Consider the following 27,191-nt stretch of genomic DNA (forward strand, 5'->3'; position numbering starts at 1 on the left):
TCCGTGAGTTCCATGGAACACCCCATTCTGTTCTCTCGCAATGTCTAATGACTGTTGATGTCGCTGGCAGTAGGTGGCAGCACAATGTACATAATATGAAAAACATGTTTTTAGGGGTGTCTGGATACTTTTGATCACATAGTGTATGTTTGACTTGTTTGGCTTCTACCGAAAGTTTGTATCAGATCAGTCATTTTAACTGTCCTTGCCTTGGTAATTTGTTGAAAAAGAATGTGGTTTGGCATTGGACAGAGGAGTGTGAAGAGGAATTTCAGAGTTTGGAAAACGAATTAGTAAATAGTAAGATGTTAGGACATCCAAATTTATCACTGCCATTCTGTATGAGTACTGATGCAAGTTTTTGTGGTTTGGGGGCAGAAATTTTCCAGTTAGTACCTACTGAGATGGGGTTGAACACAAAACTATTGCTTTTGCTAGCAGAACAATACAATCACATGAAAATAACTATTACATTTCTGAATTAGAGGCTTTGGCAATTATTTCTGGTTTTCAAAAGTTTGAGTACTATTTGCTTGGACATAAGACCATATGTATACTGACCATAAGGTTTTGAGTTACCTTCAGAAGTGCAGGCTGAAACGCACAAGGTTAACTAGGTGTATTTGCAACAGTTTGATTTGGAGGTAAGTTATGTAAAAGGTGAAGACAATACAGCGGCTGATGAATTATCTAGGATGTCAGCAGGAAAGAAGCACACTGACCATGGTGAGAACCATGAAGAACAAGTAAGGTTGTTTTATTTGCAGGGAGTGAAAGATGAAAAGCTTATTAGGAAAATTTGCAAGCAGATGAGAAGGGAGTAGAATGAGGACCCAAATTTAAGGTTGGTTAAGGAGTATTACAATTCAGACAACATGCCAATGGTGAAACAGTACTGTACTATACATAAAGAATTATTGTTTAGGAGGAAAAATTTGAATGATCAGGACTGGAAATTGTGCTTTCCTGACCAGCATGCTGTTAAATTTATTGACTACTTGCATGAGAGTTATGGACATTATGGGACCAGAAAATAGTAACTAAGATACAGGACATAGTAATATTTAACAACTTGTGAGAAGGGTTAAGCAGAGGCTAGAAAGGTGTGATAAATGTCAGATAGTAAAGACAACTGGTGTGCCATCAAAAGGCTCAATGCATTCTGTTCTTCCTAGTGAACTTAAAGAGCTTATAGCATCTGACCTTCTAGGAATGTCGTGCCTGCATCTACAGGAGGTTGTAAACATATTTTTGTTGTCTTGGACACATTCTCAAAATATGTAAAACTGTGTCCAATTGTCTGCAGCTCGTGGTCTTGCGGTAGTGTCCTCGCTTCCTGCGCACGGGGTCCCGGGTTTGATTCCCGGCGGGGTCAGGGATTTTCTCTGCCTCGTGATGACTGGGTGTTGTGTGTCTTTCATAATCATTTCATCATCATTGACTCGCAAGTCGCTGAAGTGGCGCCAACTAAAGAGGACTTGCAGTACGGCAGCCCAACTTCCCTGCATGGGGCCTCCCAGCAAACAATGCTATACGATCATTTCATTTCATTTTTGTATCCAATTAAGAAGGCAAATACTAATACTGTAATAGAGAAGTTGTCATCTGATTACTTTTACAATGTAGGGGTACCAGAATCACTTTTGTTTGACAATGGTCCGCAATTTGTTTCTGAGAGGTTTCAACACTGTATGGCAATGTACAACATAAAACACATAAAGACTTCTACCTACACTCCTGGAAATGGAAAAAAGAACACATTGACACCGGTGTGTCAGACCCACCATACTTGCTCCGGACACTGCGAGAGGGCTGTACAAGCAATGATCACACGCACGGCACAGCGGACACACCAGGAACCGCGGTGTTGGCCGTCGAATGGCGCTAGCTGCGCAGCATTTGTGCACCGCCGCCGTCAGTGTCAGCCAGTTTGCCGTGGCATACGGAGCTCCATCGCAGTCTTTAACACTGGTAGCATGCCGCGACAGCGTGGACGTGAACCGTATGTGCAGTTGACGGACTTTGAGCGAGGGCGTATAGTGGGCATGCGGGAGGCCGGGTGGACGTACCGCCGAATTGCTCAACACGTGGGGCGTGAGGTCTCCACAGTACATCGATGTTGTCGCCAGTGGTCGGCGGAAGGTGCACGTGCCCGTCGACCTGGGACCGGACCGCAGCGACGCACGGATGCACGCCAAGACCGTAGGATCCTACGCAGTGCCGTAGGGGACCGCACCGCCACTTCCCAGCAAATTAGGGACACTGTTGCTCCTGGGGTATCGGTGAGGACCATTCGCAACCGTCTCCATGAAGCTGGGCTACGGTCCCGCACACCGTTAGGCCGTCTTCCGCTCACGCCCCAACATCGTGCAGCCCGCCTCCAGTGGTGTCGCGACAGGCGTGAATGGAGGGACGAATGGAGACGTGTCGTCTTGAGCGATGAGAGTCGCTTCTGCCTTGGTGCCAATGATGGTCGTATGCGTGTTTGGCGCCGTGCAGGTGAGCGCCACAATCAGGACTGCATACGACCGAGGCACACAGGGCCAACACCCGGCATCATGGTGTGGGGAGCGATCTCCTACACTGGCCGTACACCACTGGTGATCGTCGAGGGGACACTGAATAGTGCACGGTACATCCAAACCGTCATCGAACCCATCGTCTACCATTCCTAGACCGGCAAGGGAACTTGCTGTTCCAACAGGACAATGCACGTCCGCATGTATCCCGTGCCACCCAACGTGCTCTAGAAGGTGTAAGTCAACTACCCTGGCCAGCAAGATCTCCGGATCTGTCCCCCATTGAGCATGTTTGGGACTGGATGAAGCGTCGTCTCACGCGGTCTGCACGTCCAGCACGAACGCTGGTCCAGCTGAGGCGCCAGGTGGAAATGGCATGGCAAGCCGTTCCACAGGACTACATCCAGCATCTCTACGATCGTCTCCATGGGAGAATAGCAGCCTGCATTGCTGCGAAAGGTGGATATACACTGTACTAGTGCCGACATTGTGCATGCTCTGTTGCCTGTGTCTATGTGCCTGTGGTTCTGTCAGTGTGATCATGTGATGTATCTGACCCCAGGAATGTGTCAATAAAGTTTCCCCTTCCTGGGACAATGAATTCACGGTGTTCTTATTTCAATTTCCAGGAGTGTATTTTCCACATGGTAACATGAGTGAAAGGGTTACGAAGGAGATTAATAGACTGTGCAGGACTTACTGTAGTAAGAAACACACTGCTTGGGCTGGTCATATTTGACATTTTGAAAATATTATCAACAACTTATGGAACAAATCAACAGGATATGCCCCATGTGAGCTTATGTTTGATGAGAGGCCCAGCAACATCATCAGAGAAGAAGTGGATTTCGCTCTGGGAAGTGAAGTAGCACAGGTCAAAAAGATCAGACTGGCTAAAGAGATGATGAAAAAGAAAGCAGCAGGAAGAAAGAGAAGGCATGACAAAGGAGTGAATCCCACTAGTTTCAGAATTGGTGACCTTGTCCTCATCAAAAAAGAAGAAAAATCTAGCAAAGTAAATGATGAGATAAAGAAGTTTTTGCATGCGTATCATGGTCCTTACAGAGTGGTATGCGTTGACCACGACAGCTCTTATGAATTGGTTTACACAAAGACTAACAGGATTTTTGGATTGAAGAATATTCTTAACCTGAAACCCTATTTATCACCAATTAGATATTTAAATATCGATCCATGAGAGTTTAAAACGTTTCTGAGCATGGGTAGTATTGATTTCGTTAGGAGAATGGAGTGTGTATTGAACCAGGAGTAAGACTTACAAGGAAATAGGGGATACAACATTCTGTGTTGGATTCAATTATGTGACGATAATACTTACCCCAGCTTCTGTCTCATTTTTCATGTTTCCTGAGGTAGTCAAACTCTTCTCCTGTGCTATCTGCAGTTTATAAGTGAATCAGAAACATTCTATATTAGACTTTTATGTGATTTTTGCAGTAGGGTACTTTAGTATATGAATATTTTAGAAAAGGTTTCTCCAGTGTTATCCATATATATATTATGTTGTGATAGTGATAAGTAATGGAACCATCCAAGTATGGAAGAAAAGGCAATAAAAAAAAACCAGCAGTGGTATTTGGTAAAAATCTATGTGATACTGTCTTTATTCTGGTTTTATGACATAAGATGAAAGTAAATTGGTGTTATGGTTAAAGAATTTCTGTCAAACAAAGAGGGACAGTCAACAGAAAATGAAAGATGTCAGCATATGTGGAGGAGAAGGTGCAGATTATCTGAAAACTATAATTAAGATCTGAAGTAATCAGCTCATGTGTGAAATTAGAGTAATTTGGTGCAGCAGTAGAGGCAATATGGAGTAAAAATCATCTTGAATACTAGGTATTAATGTTAATTGTGGTATAACAGAAGTGTTTGTGTTCAGTGCAATCAGTATATGGAGATAACTATCACCTATAGAAGTGTGTCATGGTACAGCCTCTTCTAACATTAAGGAAATAAGAGGTACAAGTCGTATAATGCTGCATTATCAGATCTCTAGTTTACCTGAAAAATTCTATTTGTGTTCTGAAGAATTATGAGCTCAAAGTGGTAATACTGGAACTAAGAAAAGTAATTTTGGTGATTAACTGATAACTGTGGTGCTAGAGTGATGTGAATATTCTGACAGGTCAACTATTTGGTAACATTTTGTGATTTTGTTAGGATTTAATTTTCTGATTGAATGAGAGTAGTACTCAAGAGTTGAGTGGAAAACTATTGCAATGATGTGGTACCACTTCCATCCCCTTAATTTTGATTTGAGTAGTAATTCAGTTATGTGATGGTAACTCTATTCTTTTTTCATAATGTAATGCTTAGTAAATCTATGCTACTGCACATCTTGAGTTTTAGCTAGAGGTAATGTACATATTTTGGACATAAAAGTGATATGAGTCCACAAATGGAGTGAATTTCTAACCAGGACTTGGCATTTTAGTGATTTTGCGAATGGAAAAGAAACCCAAATCTTTCAAGTTCAACCAGTTTGAGACAGAGTTATGACCTAGAATAATGTTTTGTATTGTAATGTGCACTTGATTTTAAATTTTTACTAGATCCCGCCTTTAGTATTATAGTCAATTTTAGTTCTAATTATTGTGATGTTATGAAAACTGTGTAATGTCTTTATTTATGTAGTAATGACTATTATTTGCCATTAGTGTGAAACATTTTTTCCTTATACTTAGTTAGAAGTAAAAGTGAGTGTTATGGTATTTTGTCTAATTTTTTCATGTGCTGTGGTGGAGAACCACTTCCAAGGGAACTGATAGCAGTGCATTTTCTTACTAACTACCACTTGCACCTGTTGAAGGTGTGGACGACTTCCTGAGAAAATGTTGTAAAGCTCATTAAAAGAGTGAAAGTGCTTGTGCAAAAACTAAACATTGAAAAAGTGGAATTTTCTGTCTGAAAATGAACTGCAAGGTGCAGTGCAATTTAATTTTTTGCAAACCATGATCATTTATTCTTTGAAGCAAGACAGGACTTACAGAAAGTGATATGCATCTTAGACTTTAAACTTTGTTTATCCAAAAAGGACATCACTTATGATGAAGATGCCTATTCTTATTAAAAATATAATTTGTGGATATTTTTTGCCAATGTACAATACAATATATACAAATATTTTGTATTTTGTATGGCCAATTCATATAAGTAGAAATTTGAAAACATATGTACTATATGTGTGCGTCAGCGATACAGATAGCCGTACTGTAGGTGCAACCACAGCGGAGGGGTATCTGCTGAGAGGCCAGACAAACGTGTGGTTCCTGAAGAGGGGCAGCAGCCTTTTCAGTAGTTGCAGGGGCAACAGTCTGGATAATTGACTGATCTGGCCTTGTAACACAAACCAAAACGGCCTTGCTGTGCTGGTACTGCGAACGGCTGAAATCAAGGGGAATCTACAGCCATAATTTTTCCCGAGGGCATGCAGCTTTACTGTATGGTGAAATGATGTTGGCGTCCTCTTGGGTAAAATATTCCGAAGGTAAAATAGTCCCCCATTCGGATCTCCAGGCGGGGACTATTCAGGAGGACCTCGTTATCAGGAGAAAGAAAACTGGCGTTCTATGGATCGAAGCGTGGAATGTCAGATCCCTTAATCGAGCAGGTAGGTTAGAAAATTTAAAAAGGGAAATGGATAGGTTAAAGTTAGATATAGTAGGAATTAGTGAAGTTCAGTGGCAGGAGGAACAAGACTTTTGGTCAGGTGAATACAGGGTTATAAATACAAAATTAAATAAGGATAATACAGGAGTAGGTTTAATAATAAATAAAAAAATAGGAGTGCGGGTAAGCTACTACAAACAACATAGTGAACGCATTATTGTGGTCAAGATAGACATGAAGCCCACGCCTACTACAGTAGTACAAGTTTATATGCCAACTAGCTCTGCAGATGATGAAGAAATTGATGAAATGTATGATGAGATAAAAGAAATTATTCAGATAGTGAAGGGAGATGAAAATTTAATAGTCATGGGTGACTGGAATTAGGTAGTAGGAAAAGGGAGAGAAGGAAACATAGTAAGTGAATATGGATTGGGGCTAAGAAATGGAAGAGGAAGCCACCTGATAGAATTTTGCACAGAGCACAACTTAATCATAGTTAACACTTGGTTCAAGAATCATAAAAGAAGGTTGTATACATGGAAGAAGCCTGGAGATAGTGACAGGTTTCAGATAGATTATATAATGGTAAGACAGAGATTTAGGAACCAGGTTTTAAATTGTAAGACATTTCCAGGGGCAGATGTGGACTCTGACCACAATCTATTGGTTATGAACTGTAGATTAAAACTGAAGAAACTGGAATTTAAGGAGATGGGACCTGGATAAACTGACTGAAGCAGAGGTTGTACAGAGTTTCAGAGAGAGCATAAGGGAACAATTGACAGAAATGGGGAAAAGAAATACAGTAGAAGAAGAATGGGTACCTTTGAAGGATGAAATAGTGGAGGCAGCAGAGGATCAAGTAGGTAAAAAGACGAGGGCTAGTAGAAATCCTTGGATAACAGAAGAAATATTGAATTTAATTGATGAAAGGAGATGAAGCAGGCAAAAATGAATACAAACGTCTCAAAAATGAGATCGACAGGAAGTGCAAAATGCTTAAGCAGGAATAGCTAGAGGACAAATGTAAGGATGTAGAGGCTTATCTCACTAGGGGTAAGATAGATACTGCCTACAGGAAAATTAAAGAGACCTTTGGAGAAACGAGAACCACTTGTATGAATATCAGGAGCTCAGATGGAAACCCAGTTCTAAGCAAAGAAGGGAAAGCAGAAAGGTGGGAGGAGTATATAGAGGGTCTATATATGGGCAATGTACTTGAGGATAATATTATGGAAATGGAAGAGGATGTAGATGAAGATGAAATGGGAGGTACGATACTGCGTGAAGAGTTTGACAGAGCACTGAAAGACCTGAGTCGAAACAAGGCCCCAGGAGTAGACAACATTCCATTAGAACTACTGACGGCCTTGGGAGAGCCAGTCCTGACAAAACTCTACCATCTGGTGAGCAAGATGTATGAGACCGGCAAAATACCCTCAGACTTCAAGAAGAATATAATAATTCCAATACCAAAGAAAGCAGGTGCTGACAGATGTGAAAATTACCGAACAATCAGTTTAATAAATCATGGATGCAAAATACTAACGCGAATTCTTTACAGACGAATGGAAAAACTGGTAGAAGCCGACCTCGGGGAAGATCAGTTTGGATTCCATAGAAATATTGGAACACGTGAGGCAATACTGACCCTACGACTTATCTTAGGAGCTAGATTAAGGAAAGGCAAACCTACGTTTCTAGCATTTGTAGACTTAGAGAAAGCTATTGACAATGTTGACTGGAATACTCTCCTTCAAATTCTGAAGGTGGCAGGGGTAAAATACAGGGAGCAAAAGGCTATTTACAATTTATACAGAAACCAGATGGCAGGGAAGCAGTGGTTGGGAAGGGAGTGAGACAGGTTTGTAGAGTCTCCCCGATGTTATTCAATCTGTATGTTGAACATGCAGTGAAGGAAACAAAAGAAAATTTCGAAGTAGGTATTAAAATCCATGGAGAAGAAATAAAACTTTGAGGTTCGCCGATGACATTGTAATTCTGTCAGAGACCAGAGTCAGCAAAGGACTTGGAAGAGCAGTTGAACGGAATGGATAGTGTCTTGAAAGGAGGTTATAAGATGAACATCAACAAAAGCAAAATGAGGATATTGGAATGTAGTCGAATTAAGTCGGGTGATGGTGAGGGAATTAGATTAGGAAATGAGACATTTAAAGTAGTAAGGGAGTTTTGCTATTTGGGGAGCAAAATGACTGATGATGGTCGAAATAGAGAGGATATAAAATGTAGACTGGCAATGTCAAGGAAAGCGTTTCTGAAGAATAGAAATTTGTTAACATCGAGTATAGATTTAAATGTCAGGAAGTCATTTCTGAAAGTATTTGTATGGAGTGTAGCCATGTATGGAAGTGAAACATGGACGATAACTAGTTTGGACAAGAAGAGAATAGAAGCTTTCGAAATGTAGTGCTACAGAAGAATGCTGAAGATTAGATGGGTAGATCACATAACTAATGAGGAGGTACTGAATAGGATTGGGGAGAAGAGAAGTTTGTAGCACAACTTGACTAGAAGAAGGGACCGATTGGTAGGACATGTGCTGAGGCATCACGGGATCACCAATTTAGTATTGGAGGGCAGCATGAAGGGTAAAAATCATTGAGGGAGACCAAGAGATGAATACACTAAACAGATTCAGAAGGATGTAGGTTGCAGTAGGTACTGGGAGATGAAGAAGCTTGCACAGGATAGAGTAGCATGGAGAGCTGCATAAAACCAGTCTCAGGACTGAAGACCACAACAACAACAACAACATGTACTATAGTTTTTGATAATATGATTTCTTATGTAATATTCTTTTGTGTGTAGAATGATAAACCTACTTTCTGGGGTCACTTGTGGCCACTGAATTGCACAGTTAGCTATTTGCAATGTCTATCTGGTCAATCCAATGAGGAGATTATGTGGCGAAGTAAGCTGGGATCTTTTCACTTCCTCTCTTGTTTTGCCATATGCCTCCTTAAACTCATTTTATTTCCATTATTGCCTAAGTACCATTAACATGCATGATTATAATCTGCATTTCCATAAAAGAGAAAGGTTGGTCCTCAGTCTCAGGTTATATAGCACCAGGTCTAATTTTGTGCTTAGTTTTGTGTATTTAATTAATTTTGACCATTCCTAGTTAATATATTTTGCTACAGATCATTAAAGGGTGAAATCAGTAATTGTTTAGTGACAGATTCTATTCTTGATTTATAAAAAAATATAAATTATGTACTAATTATAAACATTTGGAAGAAGAGGTACTAGAATTCTTAGAGTATTTATTTGGCTCTATTCGAAAGCATATGAGCAAAGCCAGCCTGTAATTAATTCCACAATAATTACCAGGTTTGTCAAAAGTATTGTTTGTATAATAATATCTATTAATTTCATTATTTAAACAACTATTTCAGCCTAACCTTTGTGGTAGAAGGAACTGAAAAGGAAGGAATTTCATGATGTATTCAGTTAATCGAATGAGTTATGTTTTAACTGTAATTTCTGTAACTTAAACATAAACAATGAATAGTTTCAGTGCGTATTATTGTGAGGGTATGTAAAGGACCGATTTTTGGTCCCGAGACAGTCAGTCCACAGCCGATTTTCATACATGAAACATGTATTGGTTAGATTAACAACAATGCATCAACTTAACTGTGGAATAAGTGTAACAAAAATAGGCTGTATGTTAGTACAGTTAATGACAATGTCTGTTTAATTTATTTGAAGAATAGTGTCACACGTAGCATATTATTCTGCAAGAACTGTGAACTGCGTGGCTAGGTTTTTACTGCTCATAGATGTTCAACAGCAAACTATTTTAGCTGTATGCTGATGTTGCCTGAAATCTATTAATGAGGTTTATCTACATTTACCAGTAGTGAACTGGCAATATAATTGTGTAATATTGTGTAATATTGTGAACAGTGAAAGTAAAGAACTGTCAGCTACATCATTTATAGTAGTTAGTGTTGAATTACCGTTCCCTATTTTTCAGCCAGTATAACAATGCAGTATGTCGACACCGAGGACTATTAACAAAGAAATAAAGCAGGTGAATGTCACATGTGGCATATGCCATTGTCAACAGCAAAGTATTGAATTGCATAAGGGAATGTCTTTATATTTCCTCAGTTTGAAGCATCTGATGATGCAAGAAAATAGAAAGCTTTATGAAGCTTGTCCATGACTACACAATGACTGTATAGGCCATTGCCTTAATTCTTCCACACAAAATTTTAGATGCAATACTATTGTCTGGTAACAAGGGATGATCTAATTTCATTTGGCGATCCATGACTGTAGCTAAGGCCACGTCTTATACTGCGATAACATTTGCAACATTAGCATAATCATAGCATCTTCTTCAGTTTGTTTCTTCACAAATAAAGGTGTAATTGTTTTATTTTTATGACATTTCTGCTTCACCAGAATATCTTTCTGCATCTTCTGATGATCCCCCCAGCTTTTCTTACTTTGAATTTTATAGAAAACATGGCAGAGCAAATCACACACTTTACTGTGACATCTTTTCTGTTATCAGCCATGTGAGAAAATCTCTGTTTTCTAACCAGTCTTTTTGAAAGCCCTATATCATTTAGCTTTCTTCCTCAGTACAGATGAACTTGATGAACTGTCTTCATCATTAGAGGATGGATGAAACATCTTTCCAAATGCCAGTTTTTTCTATGAGTAATTCTAAAATGTTCAAACTGGACATGAAATGCGCTGAAAACTTAACTACCCAGTAATCCCTAATTTAACATGGAAATATGTATTTTGAATAATATATAGTGATTGTAGCAGGGATTTTACGCATCATTTTTTCTCTGTGTTCACATGATTCACAAATTCAGCACAAGGCAGGATAAAAGTGTGTCCGGAGTCCTGTTATCCAGGATCCTGGACAGTAGTTTAAATTCTGGGACAGTCACACCAAAAACCAGATGGGAGAAAATACAATACGGATCCTTGACTGGCTCGGCCAGTCTGTTTGCCAACCGTATAGCACACTTGGGATGCAATGGGAAGACCAGCCGCTGCTAGTAGTCCTCATCAACTGATGCAGGAAGTACTTCAGGCAAGGAATTCCGCAAGGTTAAGCAATGCTAGAATGTATTCATGCCTGGGGGAGGAGATCACATCTCATATTGACATTGATGATGGATATCAGTCTGTATGGAATAAAAGTGTAACTCTCTCTGACTGGGGTCACTACAAGGTTATAAATTGCTGCCACAGTAACAGTGAGTTTATAGCCATTATGTTCCAGGATCATGTTTGTAGCTGTTGAACATTTGTTGTTATATTACATATACAAATGAGTATTTAATGAAGAGTAATGAGTCTCACCAAGATAACTCAATTAAATTGTGATTATTGGACCTGCTTTTAGGTAATTGATAGCTTGCCTGAAGATCTTCTGTCTCCATGACTGTGGCAGCATTGGAGGTCAAACATGTAACAGCCACAGTGTAGCAGATATTTTCAGCCAGATAATATAGTGGAATAAGAGCTGGGAGGGAAGGCCACAAACAAGTAACAGAAAAGGAGAAAGTCACTTGAATTTACATGTTCTGAAGCATTAAATGCAATAGAATCCAAGGTAATATTTACAGAATGGGATTATACCAGTCCACAATGCCGTATTTTCTGTAATATCACCAGTTCACATGGGTAAGAATTTTTAAGAGAAATATATCAAAGAAGAATAAAATGTTTGTCCAGTCCCTAAGGAGTCCTAAATACTAACAATGTGGGGAACTGCCTTGAGACGAAGTTGGGAGGTATTGTTGATCATGAGAAAAACGAGATTTGAAAGCAAAGGGTGGCATATGTGGCAGCTCTTATCCAAGTAGCACTGGGATGTGCTGTGCTGTCGCATCACAGAGCAGACTGGACACACTCGTAATTTTGACATTTGTGGTGGCCATGTACATCCTCCCGGGGCACAACCAGATTCTTACCAGTATGGCTCTAAATATGACAGATAATGGAGGCCATTAAATGCTAAGATAAGAACTGCAACTTATGCAATAATCGTTATGAGTGAGCTAGAAACCAAGTTGCACCAATGAGAACCTGAATCAGAGTTTGTCTGGAGAGGATGTCCCGATTGGTTTTATCACCTTAGTGGAGTGTGTCCACCAGTAAAAAAGAAGTCCCTGTAGCCAGCTATACTGGAGAGGTTGCACTGACCTCTCCTGTGGCTTTTTTGGTAGTTGCCTGGGGGTGACCCCCTGGCTCTTAGGTGGGCCATTCTGAAGTGATTCCACTCAGATGTGACTGTTAATAAAAGTTATTGCTCCATGGCAGCATAGTTGCAAAACCAAATTGAACTAAATGGCATCTTTATTTTAACAATTCATGCCATCTTGGGGTTTTCTTAATGGATCTAGAATACTGAGAAAAATTTATAATATAGTGGAACTATGCATATCAATTTTCCTAACTTATTAATAAATATGCACTCAATCGGCTGTGAGTGTAGTTTTTGGATTTGCATTTTATTTTCCCGTATGAATCTGTGATTTAATATTAAGTGACTAATTTGATACTCTTTTTTTTTGTAAGAGCTAGATGAAATGGCTACTAGGACCTCTCCAAGCATTTATGGAACATCGAGGAAATGTCTCAGGTTTACAAAAGTTTAATGATTTTAATAAAACCATGCATTCAGCATCTTGTTATATAGCTGATACATTGGATTATTAAAAACATAAAGACCACACACTAGCTGATAACAGACCTTAATTACAAATCATCATATGTGGTTACAAGTACATTTCTTTTAGATTATTTGGGGGAAAGGTTACAGAATAGTGCAGACACAATAATTTGTTCTGAAATGAAATTACTACATCATCTTTCCTGTTATATGATGGCTTCAGTAAATAAAATGGATAGGTATCATCTGTCAGAAAGTCCATAGGACAATGCATAAGCTGAGGTACTCAATTAAATCAGTTAGTTTCAATTTTTTAAGAAGTTCATGGTTACTCTTCAAGTTGTTGGCATTTTATGATGCAAGACTAATGTTGATAAGTAGCATTGTCAGCAACTTGATGGTTGGTTTGAACATCCAAGTGCTTAACAGAGTATGCCATATTCATGGTGGTATGTTTTCTCTTGCCTTCTTCCCTACTCAGCCAGCTGCAAGGGGACCTATCATTTTATGTGAGCTCTGAACCATAGTGTAACATTGCTTTCTATACTAACAAAGTGTTATCAAAAGTGAAAGAAGCGATAACTGACAAAACAATCCTTAGACTAATTGGGGTTTGAGACTCAGGCCTTTATGTTTGTAGGCTTATCTCTGGAAGCAGAATAGTCATATAAATGCAGATGTTGTAGATTTTACCAAGTCTTGTACCTTTTTACATCCACTTAAGCACCAAGCTACACAATAGTGATGCCAGTAGTGAGAAAATGGTGTTTCAGTTTAGACTCTAGGACAAAGTGACTTGCTGATCATGATACTGCTCAAATGAAAAGAATAAATAATAACTGACAAGTAAAATAATAAATTACTTGTAGACCCCTGTGAATCCTTAAGGAAACGGTTGAGTTGATGTAGCAGCAAGCAGTTGGGCATTATTGTGCAACAGAAATGACACCTGCCCTAAACATGTGTCTTTGTGTTTTGAATGTATCTCAGTGATTCACATTATGCAATCACACTGGTCACTATTGTCCCTAGCAGCACTATGTCAGCATGTTAAACACATTTCTTGCTCCAAAATACTGTAGCCATTAGCATTTTGTTTGCTTGAACTGTTTGTGGCTTGCTTGGGAAGTGTGAGTAGCCATTGATGTAAATGCTGGTTAGTTCTTGAAGAAATAGAAGACTGTTGTGTTCATTATCTGTCACAATTTTGATACAGTTATTCTTTTCTTCCTCCTTGTAATATAACATAAATGTTAATACTGAATCGATTCACTGAGAGTCATGGTTGTGTCAAGATTTTGGGTACTCATCATTCACATATTATGGAATTCAAGGGTTGTTGCAACATTGCTGTAGATGCTGAAACCAGTTCCAATCCAAATTACCAATGTCCAATAAAGAGTGCAGACTTTGGAATGCTGAAATTGTGATTTCAGAAACTGTAAGCCAATGCTTGTCTCTTATAGCATGACTCACTTGTGGTAAGAGGTGTTCAGTCAATACTGATATCCATCCTTGATGACCTTCATCAGGTATGGCTGTTTAACCTCCTCTGAATTTCTTACTAGAGTATCACACCACATTCTTGCTCATACAGTCATGTCCATATACTACAGGGTTATTACAAATGATTGAAGCTATTTCACAGTTCTACAATAACTTTATTATTTGAGATATTTTCACAATGCTTTGCACACACATACACAAACTCAAAAAGTTTTTTTAGGCATTCACAAATGTTCGATATGTGCCCCTTTAGTGATTCGGCAGACATCAAGCCGATAATCAAGTTCCTCCCACACTCGGCGCAGCATGTCCCCATCAATGAGTTCGAAAGCATCGTTGATGCGAGCTCGCAGTTCTGGCACGTTTCTTGGTAGAGGAGGTTTAAACACTGAATCTTTCACATAACCCCACAGAAAGAAATCGCATTGGGTTAAGTCGGGAGAGCGTGGAGGCCATGACATGAATTGCTGATCATGATCTCCACCACGACCGATCCATCGGTTTTCCAATCTCCTGTTTAAGAAATGCCTTTTCCGTAAGATTTTCCAAACCGTCGGCTGTGGTACGTTTAGCTCCCTGCTTGCTTTATTCATCGACTTCCGCGGGCTACGCGTGAAACTTGCCCGCACGCGTTCAACCGTTTCTTCGCTCACTGCCGGCCGACCCGTTGATTTCCCCTTACAGAGGCATCCAGAAGCTTTAAACTGCGCATACCATTGCCGAATGGAGTTAGCAGTTGGTGGATCTTTGTTGAACTTCGTCCTGAAGTGTTGTTGCACTGTTATGACTGACTGATGTGAGTGCATTTCAAGCACGACATACGCTTTCTCGGCTCCTGTCGCCATTTTGTCTCACTGCGCTCTCGAGCACTCTGGCGGCAGAAACCTGAAGTGCGGCTTCAGCCGAACAAAACTTTAGGAGTTTTTCTACGTATCTGTAGTGTGTCGTGATCATATGTCAATGAATGGAGCTACAGTGAATTTATGAAATCGCTTCAATCATTTGTAATAGCCCTGTAGACTTATCCTGGCTAATTGCAGCTGCTTTTTGGCCTATTTCTTGCAAAATTTGAATAACAAAACGCTTCTCATGCTTGGCAACAGAACTGAGAGTATGCTCCAATGCTTCATGTTTACAGGACTGCAGTGAAGTTTCAGCTGAAGAGCTGGCTACACCAAGAGAAATGGTAAAATAGACCATGTAGTTTACAATAACTTGTCTTGCCAGTTTTGATTAATTGCCTTTGAAGTTTGTGAAGAGAGAACTAAATCACTTATTCTAAAACTTCTCCATTACATTCTATGATGATATTCCTCTCATTATAATTATTAATAACCATCTCCCTTTAGGTTATAATATAGTAGTCTTATTATTTGATGTACAGTATCACTTCTGATACTAATGCTTACATTGTAGCATTATGCATTTGTCAGTAAGATCAGTTTTGACCATTCTTCCATTCTCAAGTGTTCAGCAAGAATTTCATGCAAGTATTAAGCAGGCTTTCAAACGGGAGAGACTTTTGTTTTTCTTTCACATTGTTCAAAGCTGATTATTGCACAAGGTAAGATAAAGATGTTGTAGACCATATGAAATATGGATGGACCATCTGAGGTTCATTTATATTCACTTTTAATAATCAATCAACTGTTTCTTTTTAAATGTGCTTTGTAACTACTAAACATAAATTATTCTCTATCAGGACACACAAACTTGAAGTAAAATATTATTTTGAATATAAGATTCCATGAAAGTGTAGTCTTAAGATTAAAACAAGAAATTGCATTCTGGGATGAAAGATCCAGTCTCACAAAAGATGTAGTCTTACCCATGAAAGTTGTAAATCCATATAGTTCACTCCGATGGCTGGGAATGAAGTGGCTGTTTTTGAAGTAGATTACAGTCTTTCCGTGTGTTTTGCTGCAACACATAATTTGGCAACAACGTTATTCTAACTATCTGCAGTAGGTACACAGAAACTTGTGTCTGCAATCACAATTAAAAATGTCCAGCTTACAGTTAGGAAGATGTTTTATCCACAGTGAAAATGACAGCATTACTAGAATTGTGTCCTGATGATAACATGAATGTACCAGGCACATTTTGAAGTTGGTGATGCAGTAACTATAATGTTTGCAATCATGCTATTCTTCAACTATCTATGGTACCCCTTTTTTATTTTATCAAGTTATTGTGGCAATAAATGTTATATTATGAGGAAAAGGAAAAACTTTAAAATTTGCTGTCATCAGTTCTCTCTAATAACGAAATCATCATCTACTATTTAGAATTTTTTATTAAACATGAGAGAAACTGAATTACACTCAAAAGAGAGTAAAAATTTTAATATTCTATTGTAAAATGTTGATTATTGTCTGCCACTCCACTGTCATATTTCCTCCTTTTTCTTTTGTTCCCTGCAGTTTCTTGTGGCAGATTTGTTTATGAAAGAAGGCATATAAGCTGCTACAAAACAGCTTTTGTCTCCAGAATAGCCTTCAATGAACATACACTCCTGGAAATTGAAATAAGAACACCGTGAATTCATTGTCCCAGGAAGGGGAAACTTTATTGACACATTCCTGGGGTCAGATACATCACATGATCACACTGACAGAACCACAGGCACATAGACACAGGCAACAGAGCATGCACAATGTCGGCACTAGTACAGTGTATATCCACCTTTCGCAGCAATGCAGGCTGCTATTCTCCCATGGAGACGATCGTAGAGATGCTGGATGTAGTCCTGTGGAACGGCTTGCCATGCCATTTCCACCTGGCGCCTCAGTTGGACCAGCGTTCGTGCTGGACGTGCAGACCGCGTGAGACGACGCTTCATCCAGTCCCAAACATGCTCAATGGGGGACAGATCCGGAGATCTTGCTGGCCAGGGTAGTTGACTTACACCTTCTAGAGCACGTTGGGCGGCACGGGATACATGCGGACGTGCATTGTCCTGTTGGAACAGCAAGTTCCCTTGCCGGTCTAGGAATGGTAGAACGATGGGTTCGATGACGGTTTGGATGTACCGTGCACTATTCAGTGTCCCCTCGATGATCACCAGTGGTGTACGGCCAGTGTAGGAGATCGCTCCCCGCACCATGATGCCGGGTGTTGGCCCTGTGTGCCTCGGTCGTATGCAGTCCTGATTGTGGCGCTCACCTGCACGGCGCCAAACACGCATACGACCATCATTGGCACCAAGGCAGAAGCGACTCTCATCGCTGAAGACGACACGTCTCCATTCATCCCTCCATTCACGCCTGTCGCGACACCACTGGAGGCGGGCTGCACGATGTTGGGGCGTGAGCGGAAGACGGCCTAACGGTGTGCGGGACCGTAGCCCAGCTTCATGGAGACGGTTGCGAATGGTCCTTGCCGATACCCCAGGAGCAACAGTGTCCCTAATTTGCTGGGAAGTGGCGGTGTGGTCCCCTACGGCACTGCGTAGGATCCTATGGTCTTGGCGTGCACCCGTGCGTCGCTGCGGTCCGGTCCCAGGTTGACGGGCATGTGCACCTTCCGCCGACCACTGGCGACAACATCGATGTACTGTGGAGACCTCACGCCCCACGTGTTGAGCAATTTGGCGGTACGTCCACCCGGCCTCCCGCATGCCCACTATACGCCCTCGCTCAAAGTCCGTCAACTGCACATATGGTTCACGTCCATGCTGTCGCGGCATGCTACCAGCGTTAAAGACTGCGATGGAGCTCCGTATGCCACGGCAAACTGGCTGACACTGACGGTGGCGGTGCACAAATGCTGCGCAGCTAGCGCCATTCGACGGCCAACACCGCGGTTCCTGGTGTGTCCACTGTGCCGTGCGTGTGATCATTGCTTGTACAGCCCTCTCGCAGTGTCCGGAGCAAGTATGGTGGGTCTGACACACCGGTGTCAATGTGTTCTTTTTTCCATTTCCAGGAGTGTAGATATTATTAATAAAGTTGTAAACAGCTTACTATATAGTGTTCACTCTTTTGCTTGGCCTATTGTAATGGAAGGTATTGGAAATGAAAGAAAGGAGCTCCATCCCAGAGAGATGAACTGAGAAAGGAGCAGTTGTGTTTAGTACGATTATCGGCCTATTCATGGATCATAATTATTGTCTCACAATGAATTGTAGAATGAGTTAATAATCTGTCTCTCATTTAGTTCCACTAAGGATCAAGGTAGTGCAGCAGTAAAATGTTGGACTTGATAGGGCAGCAGTTTAAATTATCATCCCTTCATTCAGATTTAAGTTTTCTGTGATTTTCCTAATTTGCTTAAGTCAAATTCCAGAATTTTTTCTTTTTAAAAGAAAAGGAGCACTTTTTCTTCCCATCCTTCCTCAATCGTGCTTTTGCTCCATATCCAATGACTCCATTGTTAATTGTTTAGAGAACACACACAAGACTGTCAGCTGTTATATAGTTGTTATATAGGAAGCACTTGCCAGCCAGGGACTGCTTGCTATTGGCTGTAGGTGATGCAAACAGTTTCCCAGTCCATGTGAACTGGTGAGTAGGGACAGAAGCCACACGAGCACGGACATGTCCACTTCCCACCCCCTCTAGAAGAGCAGGTGGATGATCCCAGCACCCCACAAGGCAAGGATCTCACTGATATCAGACTCTTCTCTAGGTACCACGAGTTGGGGACTCGTGGTGTCCGGACATAATGTTGGCAGCACTGGCAGTTGGACAGCAGGCACCACACATTACTTTCTCTTTACATGTAAATCAGTATCATGTGCAGTGAGATTTTCATTGCTGGTCACCTTTTTCTGATTTTTTGATGTGTGTTAATGAATCTGTGTTTTAGAAGTACTTTAGACGTACTGTTCTGTGTTTGAAATGCTTGGTGACTGCCAAAGTTTGTTAAGGCAGATATTTAGCTAAAAAAATATGTAACCTTTTATTTGTCAGCTGTGCTGTGCTATTCTAACTGAAGCAATAAATAATGAGATAAAAAAACTCCACAGTGTTTCATTAAAGATTTAATGTCTGACTTCAAAAAACCTGCATCTCTGCTTGTAAAGTGATAATCAAACAAGCAGACACTGAGCAGCTAACTAAAATAAACTTTGATAAGACTACACTGAGGAGACACTCTAAGTAACTTTCCAGATAGTGCGTTTTTGCTACATTATAACCATTTACCTCATCTTTCTATTTTGTCACATGCAGTACAGAGCAATGCATGTCACTGAATGTCTGCTGATGAATCTCAATCATTTTATTTTAATAAATTGCTATACAAATGGAATAGGTTAAAAACTGAAGGTGAATTACTTTACAAAGTAAAGATATGCATAATGCAATGTGCTGCTATGCCATAAATATTAATTTACATATGACAGCTTAAATTAAAAACAGAAAAGCTGAACAACAGAACTATGACTGCTATCATGTGCTTAAGTGTTGTTCAGTAAAAAGTTGATTACGGATGACAAAAGAAGCTGTTTCCTTAAAACTATCAAATTGCTACCAACTGAGAAGCAAGGCAATATGGTCTCAGAGAAAAGTGCATGCATTATATAAGTCAGTACCATGCAGGCATAGTTTTGTGAAAGTACTGTCCTGTCCTCAATCCATATAACTCAGAAGGCTTCTGTCTGATATAGGTCTATTTCCGAGCACTGCCAACCACTTATAAAGGCTGTGTTTATTTTATTTTTTTCATTATTCCATGTTTGATTTATTTGTACAAATGTGAGTGATTGAGCTATTTCTGCACTAATTACACTGGTACTAATGACAGCTACAGTACTCTTAACTTCTTCACTAATATTCAACTACAACATGGTGTAACATGTCAATACTCCACCCAGGATGTGTGCAGATATTTTTCCAAAAGGGGCAAAACTGTAAAATTGCCAGGAGTGATATAACTGACTCTGTGAGTTTAAGTATGTGTTGTGCCCCAAGTATTAAATTTGGCAAGAGGTACATTAAACATAGTGTAACTCAAGTGACTCATAGTTACATATTGCATTTTAAGGTAGATTAGTTTGATATCTAGACAGTAAGCCTATTTCAATAGGACATATAAGGTACATGTTATTAATATGAATATAGATGCTACCTTTATCATACAACAATCAAAATTGACAGCCATATGTGATTAAATCCAGAGGATCCAATGAGTTATATCATAAAGCTAGAAAATATTCACAAAAAATTAATTATATTACAATAATGTTAGGTTAAAATTGAAAATTAAATACATGAAGCAGAAAAAAGTCATAATTATGCAGAACATCTTGTTAGATATCAACAAAAATGCCAAACTAATACTTCTTGAAGTGAAGGTACAGGAAAGTTTCAAGAACCAGTTTTAAACGGTGAATCATGGTATGTGCTACAAGCTCCTGCATCTCACTCCAATAGGAACCATGAGACTAATTACAGAGTGCAAAGAGGCATTTAAACAATCACTCTTCACATGCCCCTGATGCAAATGGAATGGGGAAAAGTGATGGTGCAATGTGAAGTCCCCCAGCCATGTACTTCACAGTTGTTTGCTGGGTATGGATATAGATTAAACTTAAAAAAAAAAAAAGCTTATTCAATGTCGATGCCATCTATAACATTTTTATAACAGAATTCCACTTCTTTTAATATTGGCTGGCATAACCAAACTGAACAAAATGCATTCTGCAAGATACATTTTTTGAGTTGGTTAGGTAAATTGTAACGCAGAGCCAGTACGTAACAAATTGGAAACCACCTACAGCCACCCTCAGATTGGTCAGGAGAGTTAACTTTCCTTAAGTCTAGGGCAGAACAAAGGCAGTCCCTGTCTCGTAAGTCTGTCACATTATTATGCGTCTATGTCAACTGGAATCCAGAATTCTTAGTTCTGTGACTACATGTAACACTGTGTTGCACTCCATAGAGACAGTGAAGGTGCCAGTTCCTGGAGAGGACTTTTTTGACCTTGAAATCTCTCACTTATTTTCCCCCTTTCTTACAATGCACAAAATGGGTTTATTTATTTTTTAAACTGATGTATTTCACTCTACAGATTATGTGTTGGTGCACACACCCTCTCTACAGAATGGTCATGTTCTTCAGGGTCTACTGCAATAACTAATCTGTGTAAAGCTGAATCTGGTCTTCTTTGCCCATTGATGAATTTATTTTATTATTTTATTTATTTCATTCATGTTCTGTAGACTCATTAGCGATAAATCGCTTGGGTGTAGAAAGCGTCATTTACATAGATTTGAGACATTTGTTTATAATAATAGGTTGTACAATGAATAATATATTACATAGAAAAAATGTTAACAAGAACTGTTTTTTGTAAAACAAATTACATTGAACAGACTTACAATAGATCAAAATCAATTCACGTATTCTCATACATAAATTCGTCCAGTGAGTAAATGGTTTTACTTAGAAGATATCGTTTAAGTTGATCTTTAAAAGTAGGTGGATCAGTAACTGACATTTTTATTGCCTGAGGGAGAGCATTAAATATTTTTATGCAAAAGTAGTGTACTCCTTTTTGCACCATACTTAGATTCTTTTGCTCAAGATGTAGATCACTTTTTACCCTAGTGTCATAGTTATGATACATGCTGTTCATTTTAAAAAGGGAATGGTTTTTACACAAGAAACACATGAGAGAGAAAATGTACTGAGATACTGTTGTGAGTATTCTCAGCTCTTGGAAGAGTTTCCTGCAGGAATGTCTGTAATTGACACCACACAGAATTCTAATGACTCTTTTCTGGGCTATGAGGATTTTGTTTGCCTTTGGCTGGTTTCCCCATAATATAATTCCATAGGCCATCGGGGCATGAAAATAACCGAAATAGGCAACTTTCAAAGTATTTAAGTCACTGAAGGAAGCAATCACATGAATAGCGTAAATTTCTGAGCTTAGTTTTTTATGTAGGTAAGGAATGTGTAAGGACCAGTTTAGATTGCTATTAACAAGTAGACCCAGGAACTTTGTTGACTCCACTCTTGCTAAATTCCCATCATTGTATTTAACATTAATCTCACCTTTGATATTTTGGCTTGTATGGAATTGAATCAATTTAGTTTTTTCAAAATTTAGTGATAATCCATTAGAGGTAAACCAGTTAAAGGTCTCCTGAAAAATTTCATTTACAGTGATTTCAAGACTAGTATTTGTTGAATTGTCTACCAGAATCGCTGTGTCATCGGCAAACAAAGTAAATTTTATCGTGGCCCTTGTACACATTGGAAGGTCATTTATGAAAATAAGGAAAAGTAGATGACCCAGAATAGAGCCCTGTGGGACTCCACAGTTTATTGTGCCCCAAGAAGAAGACACTGGTTCCCCATTAGTGTCATTTACCATGACTTTCTGTTTCTGGTCCTTTAAATAGGAGGCAAGCCACATACCTGTTTCTCCAGTTAACCCATAAAATTCTGCATTTCTCAGAAAAATCTCATAGTTCACGCAATCAAACGCCTTAGAAAGGACACAAAAAATTCTAGTTGGAGACATTTTATTATTGAATGATTCAAGAATTGCATTAGTGAAAGAATATATTGCATCTTCTGTTGAGATGTTTTTCTGGAAACCAAACTGACTTTTATTGAGAATATTGTATTTACTAAGATGTTCAAGAATCCTTCTGTGTGCAAGTTTTTCTAGAATCTTGGAGAAACAAGTTAAGAGTGAAATAGGACGATAATTGGTTACTTTGTTTCTGTCACCCTTCTCGTACAATGGTTTCACCACTGCATATTTAAGTCTATCAGGGACAATTCCAAGTCTCAGTGATTCATTAAGATGTGGCACAGGACTTCACAAATAAAACTTTGATGGAAATACCATCAATACCAGTTGAGTTTTTGTTTTTCATGGTCCTTATTATCTTCTTAATTTCCTCAACAGTGACAGGATGCATGCTGACCTACACATGATTCAGTCCAGAACTACGTGCTACCAAAAAAGTGTTTTAAATGTTGGGATACAAATGTATAATAATTTACCCAATGAAATCAAAGCAACAAAGAACCCAAGAGCCTTCTCACATAAGTTAAAAAAATATCTCTTGGACCATTGTTTTTATGCAGTTGATCATTTTTTTGAAAGGGGTTAAAAATGTAAACAATATGAGAAATGTTCAATTAGGTCTGAAAATTATATACTGTGCATGTCTATAAAATATACTGGATTACTATATACTGTGCATGTCTATGAAATACACTGGACTACTTTACTATTACATTTGTATTGGCTGTTTGTATTTTACCATACAACACTTGTATTTACTGTTTTGTTAAAGATAGCTAACTTCCTCATTGCAAAATAATGTAAAATCAATTTATTAAATATTACTTGTAAATATGTTCCCTTGACGTGTCCAGTATCATATGTACAACCTTACAGTTCTATGATTTGTATTAACTGCTTTGTTTAAGATAGATAATTTCCTTGCTACAAAATAATGTAAACATCAATTTGTAAAAATTTGTATTAACTGTTTTGTTTAAGATAGATAATTTCCTTGCTACAAAATAATGTAAAAATCAATTTGTAAAAATTACTTGTAACTAGCTCTCTTGACCTATCCAATATCATATGTACAGCTGTACAATACTATGATTGCCTGGATCAATAAAAATACAATACAATACAATAATCTGGGGTGTTGCACTAAGTCCACTTCTTTGTAAAAGATTCAGAGCCTCATTTATAGAACCATTACACCCTATTTTGTCCACTACAGTCAAAAAACGCTTGTTGAAAATTTTTGCAACATTTTCACCTTTATCAATATTCCCATTTTGTCTAACTTCAATATTTTCTGCATAGTTTGAGTTACTACCAGTTTCTCTTTTATTAATACCCCAGATGGTTTTTATTTTTTTGCTAGAATTATCTAGTTCTGATTTGATGAACATACTTTTTGCCTTTATCAGAACTTCATTTAAGATCTTGCAGTACCTTTTATAATGAGCTCTTATTTAAGGATCATTAGTATTTCTGAGAGAAACATAAAGCAGTCTTTTAGTCCTACATGATGTTTTTATTCCTTTTGTGAGCCACTGTTTGCTGGTATGGCTCTGATACTTGTTCTTTGCAGTTGTTAGAGGGAAGACAGCTTCAAGGTGGCACATAAATTCATTTATAAATAGGTTTATGGGTTTAGCGTTGTAGGGTTGCCGAATCCAATGATGCACGCTACACCATGTGTAATAAACACTATTTTTATTTCTCGTAAGCACACATATACAGTTGTTTACATTCTGAATTCTCGGTACACGTCCGTACACTTTCACGCGCGACCACAGACTGGGTCCAAGAGCTTGCCAAAAACAAAGATATTACCCGCGACTTGGGCGATAGTCGCCACACTAGCCCCCCCCCCCCCCCCCTAGAGTGTGGAGCACAAACATAAATATTGGGGCATACATGTAAAGGGAACACCCAGGGGGGAGGGAGAGGGTGTTTAATCAGAAACCATACCTTACATTACATTACATTAGTAATTGAAGTCTTCGAGCCAGCGAGGGGGGCGGATGGTCCTGCCTGACCGGGTGAATCCTCGTACAGCAGTTGAGGGATCTGGGGAGGGGATGGTGGGTTGTGAGGGGCCAGGATAGCGGATCTGAATGCCTGTGGCGGTACGTAGGACTTTGACCGTTGATGGGTCAGTACCAACAGGCAAGGGGACAGACTGGAGGAGATGAATGTGAGTTAAGTTGTCACTGGGGGAGCTGGCTTGTTCATAGAAGATGTACACATTACCCGGCTGCATAACAAAAAACACATTAGAGCTGCAAATAAGATCTGTGTTGACATTCACTACCACTTCCTTATACGGGTTGACAGAATCTCCACACGAGTCGTCATCGGTGACATCACACGCTCTGAGGCTGGTCCCTGATACATCACTGAATCCTAACAGGGGAGAGGCGAGGGGCTGCCTGTAGGAGGGTAAGTCATCACACGCATCACTCTGCATAGGAATGTCACACGCACCTGTAGCACTGTCACACGACTGGGAGTGGGGAAAGTCACACGTGTGGGAATGGGCGTCGCTCATCCATGGACTGTTGGTAGATGCCTCATGCGAGGTGGGTGCAGCAGGGGATGGGGTCTGACTGGGTGGGGTATCGGGCAGTTCTCCCAGAGTCCATGCAGGTTTGAGGCGGCAGACGGATACCGTTTGAGGCGTGCTGTTAATGAGCACTTCGAACGTGTTGGTACGCCGTGATATGACTCTGTGCGGGCCCGTATATGGAGGTCTGAGTGCCGGTCGGATGGTGTCATCACGCACCATGACATGAGTGCACGACGCCAAGTCCTTATGCCGAAATACGGGGGGGGGGGGGGGGGGGGGGGGCGTGTGTGGTCGAGGAGGCGGCACGCGGATGTTAGCAATTAGCTCCTTGACCTGCCCGACGAATGTCGAGTCGCAGATTTGATCTGGAGGAAGTGAAGGCTCGACTAACTCTGCTGGGAGTGTGAGGGGTTCTCCATACAGTACCTCTGCCAGGGATGCACCAAGGTCCTCTTTGTACGTGGCCCGAACGCCTAACATTACCCATGGTAAGGCATCGGCCCACTCACCTCCGTGGCACATCAGGGAAGCTTTAAGCGTTCGGTGCCAGCGTTCCACAAGCCCATTGCTCTGGGGGTGGTATGCTGTAGTCCTAAATCGTTTCACCCCACACAGTTCACAAAGCTGTCGGAAGAGGGCAGACTCGAACTGGCGGCCCTGGTTGGTGGTGACAGAGACTGGGCAGCTGAAGCGCGAGATCCACATTAACAGCAGGGCTCGGGCCACTGCATCGGCTGTGATAGTAGTGAGAGGAATTACCTCTACCCAGCGGGTAAACCTGTCAATTGCGGACAGTATGTAACGGAAGGGGCCTGAGGGGGGTAAGGGCCCGACGATATCGATGTGTATGTGCTGGAATCTTCTTTTTGCCACATCGAACGTACCCATGGGGGGCTGTGCATGACGTCCTACTTTTGCGCGCTGACAAGCCACACATGCTCGTGCCCAACTGCGACACTGTTTTATCACCCCGGGCCAAACAAAACGTTCAGATACCAGACCTGCGGAGGCGCGAATGCCAGGGTGTGCCAAGTCGTGGATACTATTAAATATGTCCCGGCGGAGAGGTGCAGGAATCACCGGGCGTATGCGTCCTGTTGAAATGTCGCACCAGATGGGTGATGAAAACCCAGGAAGTGTCCGTAACTCTAGTTTGAGTCCTGTTTTGATATCGGAACGCAATGCTGCGAGTTCAGTATCCTCTGTCTGCAATTTAGGGAGCTCACTGAGGTCCAGTTGTGAAGATAAAACCGACACCCGAGACAGAAAATCAGCGACGACATTGTCTGCGCCTCTGACGTAACGTATGTCATTCATAAACTGACATATAAGGTCCATATGCCTAAAACGTCTCGGGGATGAGTCCTTACCTGGGTTACGGAAACCGTAAACCAATGGCTCGTGGTCGGTAAATACCACGAGATGGCGACCTTCGATATCGTCTTGGAAATATTTGATAGCAGCGTAAATAGCAAACAGTTCCCGGTCGAAGGTCGACCATTTACGTTGGGAAGCGGTCAGTTTGTGGGAGAAAAATCTGAGCGGCTGTACAACAGAACCCACGGATTGCTGAAGTACTGCCCCCACTGCTGTATCACTTGCGTCTGTAGTAAGCGAGATGGGAGCATCAGGAATGGGGTGAGCAAGCGTAACAGCTGTCTGTAAGGCTGACTTTAGATTATCAAATGCGCGACGCATATCTGGAGTCCACGTGACCGCCCGAGACCCTGATGTGTTTTTTCCTGCGAGGGCATCCGTCAGTGGGGCTTGTATGTCGGCGGCGCGGGGAATATGTTTACGGTAGTAATTTACC

At 40.4% G+C, this 27,191-nt stretch overlaps 1 protein-coding gene across 1 annotated transcript in view; it reads right to left on the reverse strand.

The window, feature by feature from the left end:
* LOC126191050 (pickpocket protein 28-like) overlaps positions 1–27,191 on the reverse strand; it is a 298,445-nt gene that overhangs the window by 13,219 nt on the left and 258,035 nt on the right. The window contains exon 10 of the mRNA XM_049931762.1: positions 16,163–16,254. Coding sequence (XP_049787719.1) covers positions 16,163–16,254 — 92 coding nt within the window. The remainder of the gene's footprint in view (positions 1–16,162; positions 16,255–27,191) is intronic.

This window comes from Schistocerca cancellata, chromosome 6 (genome assembly GCF_023864275.1).
Source record: "Schistocerca cancellata isolate TAMUIC-IGC-003103 chromosome 6, iqSchCanc2.1, whole genome shotgun sequence".
In the NCBI taxonomy this organism is placed as follows: domain Eukaryota; kingdom Metazoa; phylum Arthropoda; class Insecta; order Orthoptera; family Acrididae; genus Schistocerca; species Schistocerca cancellata.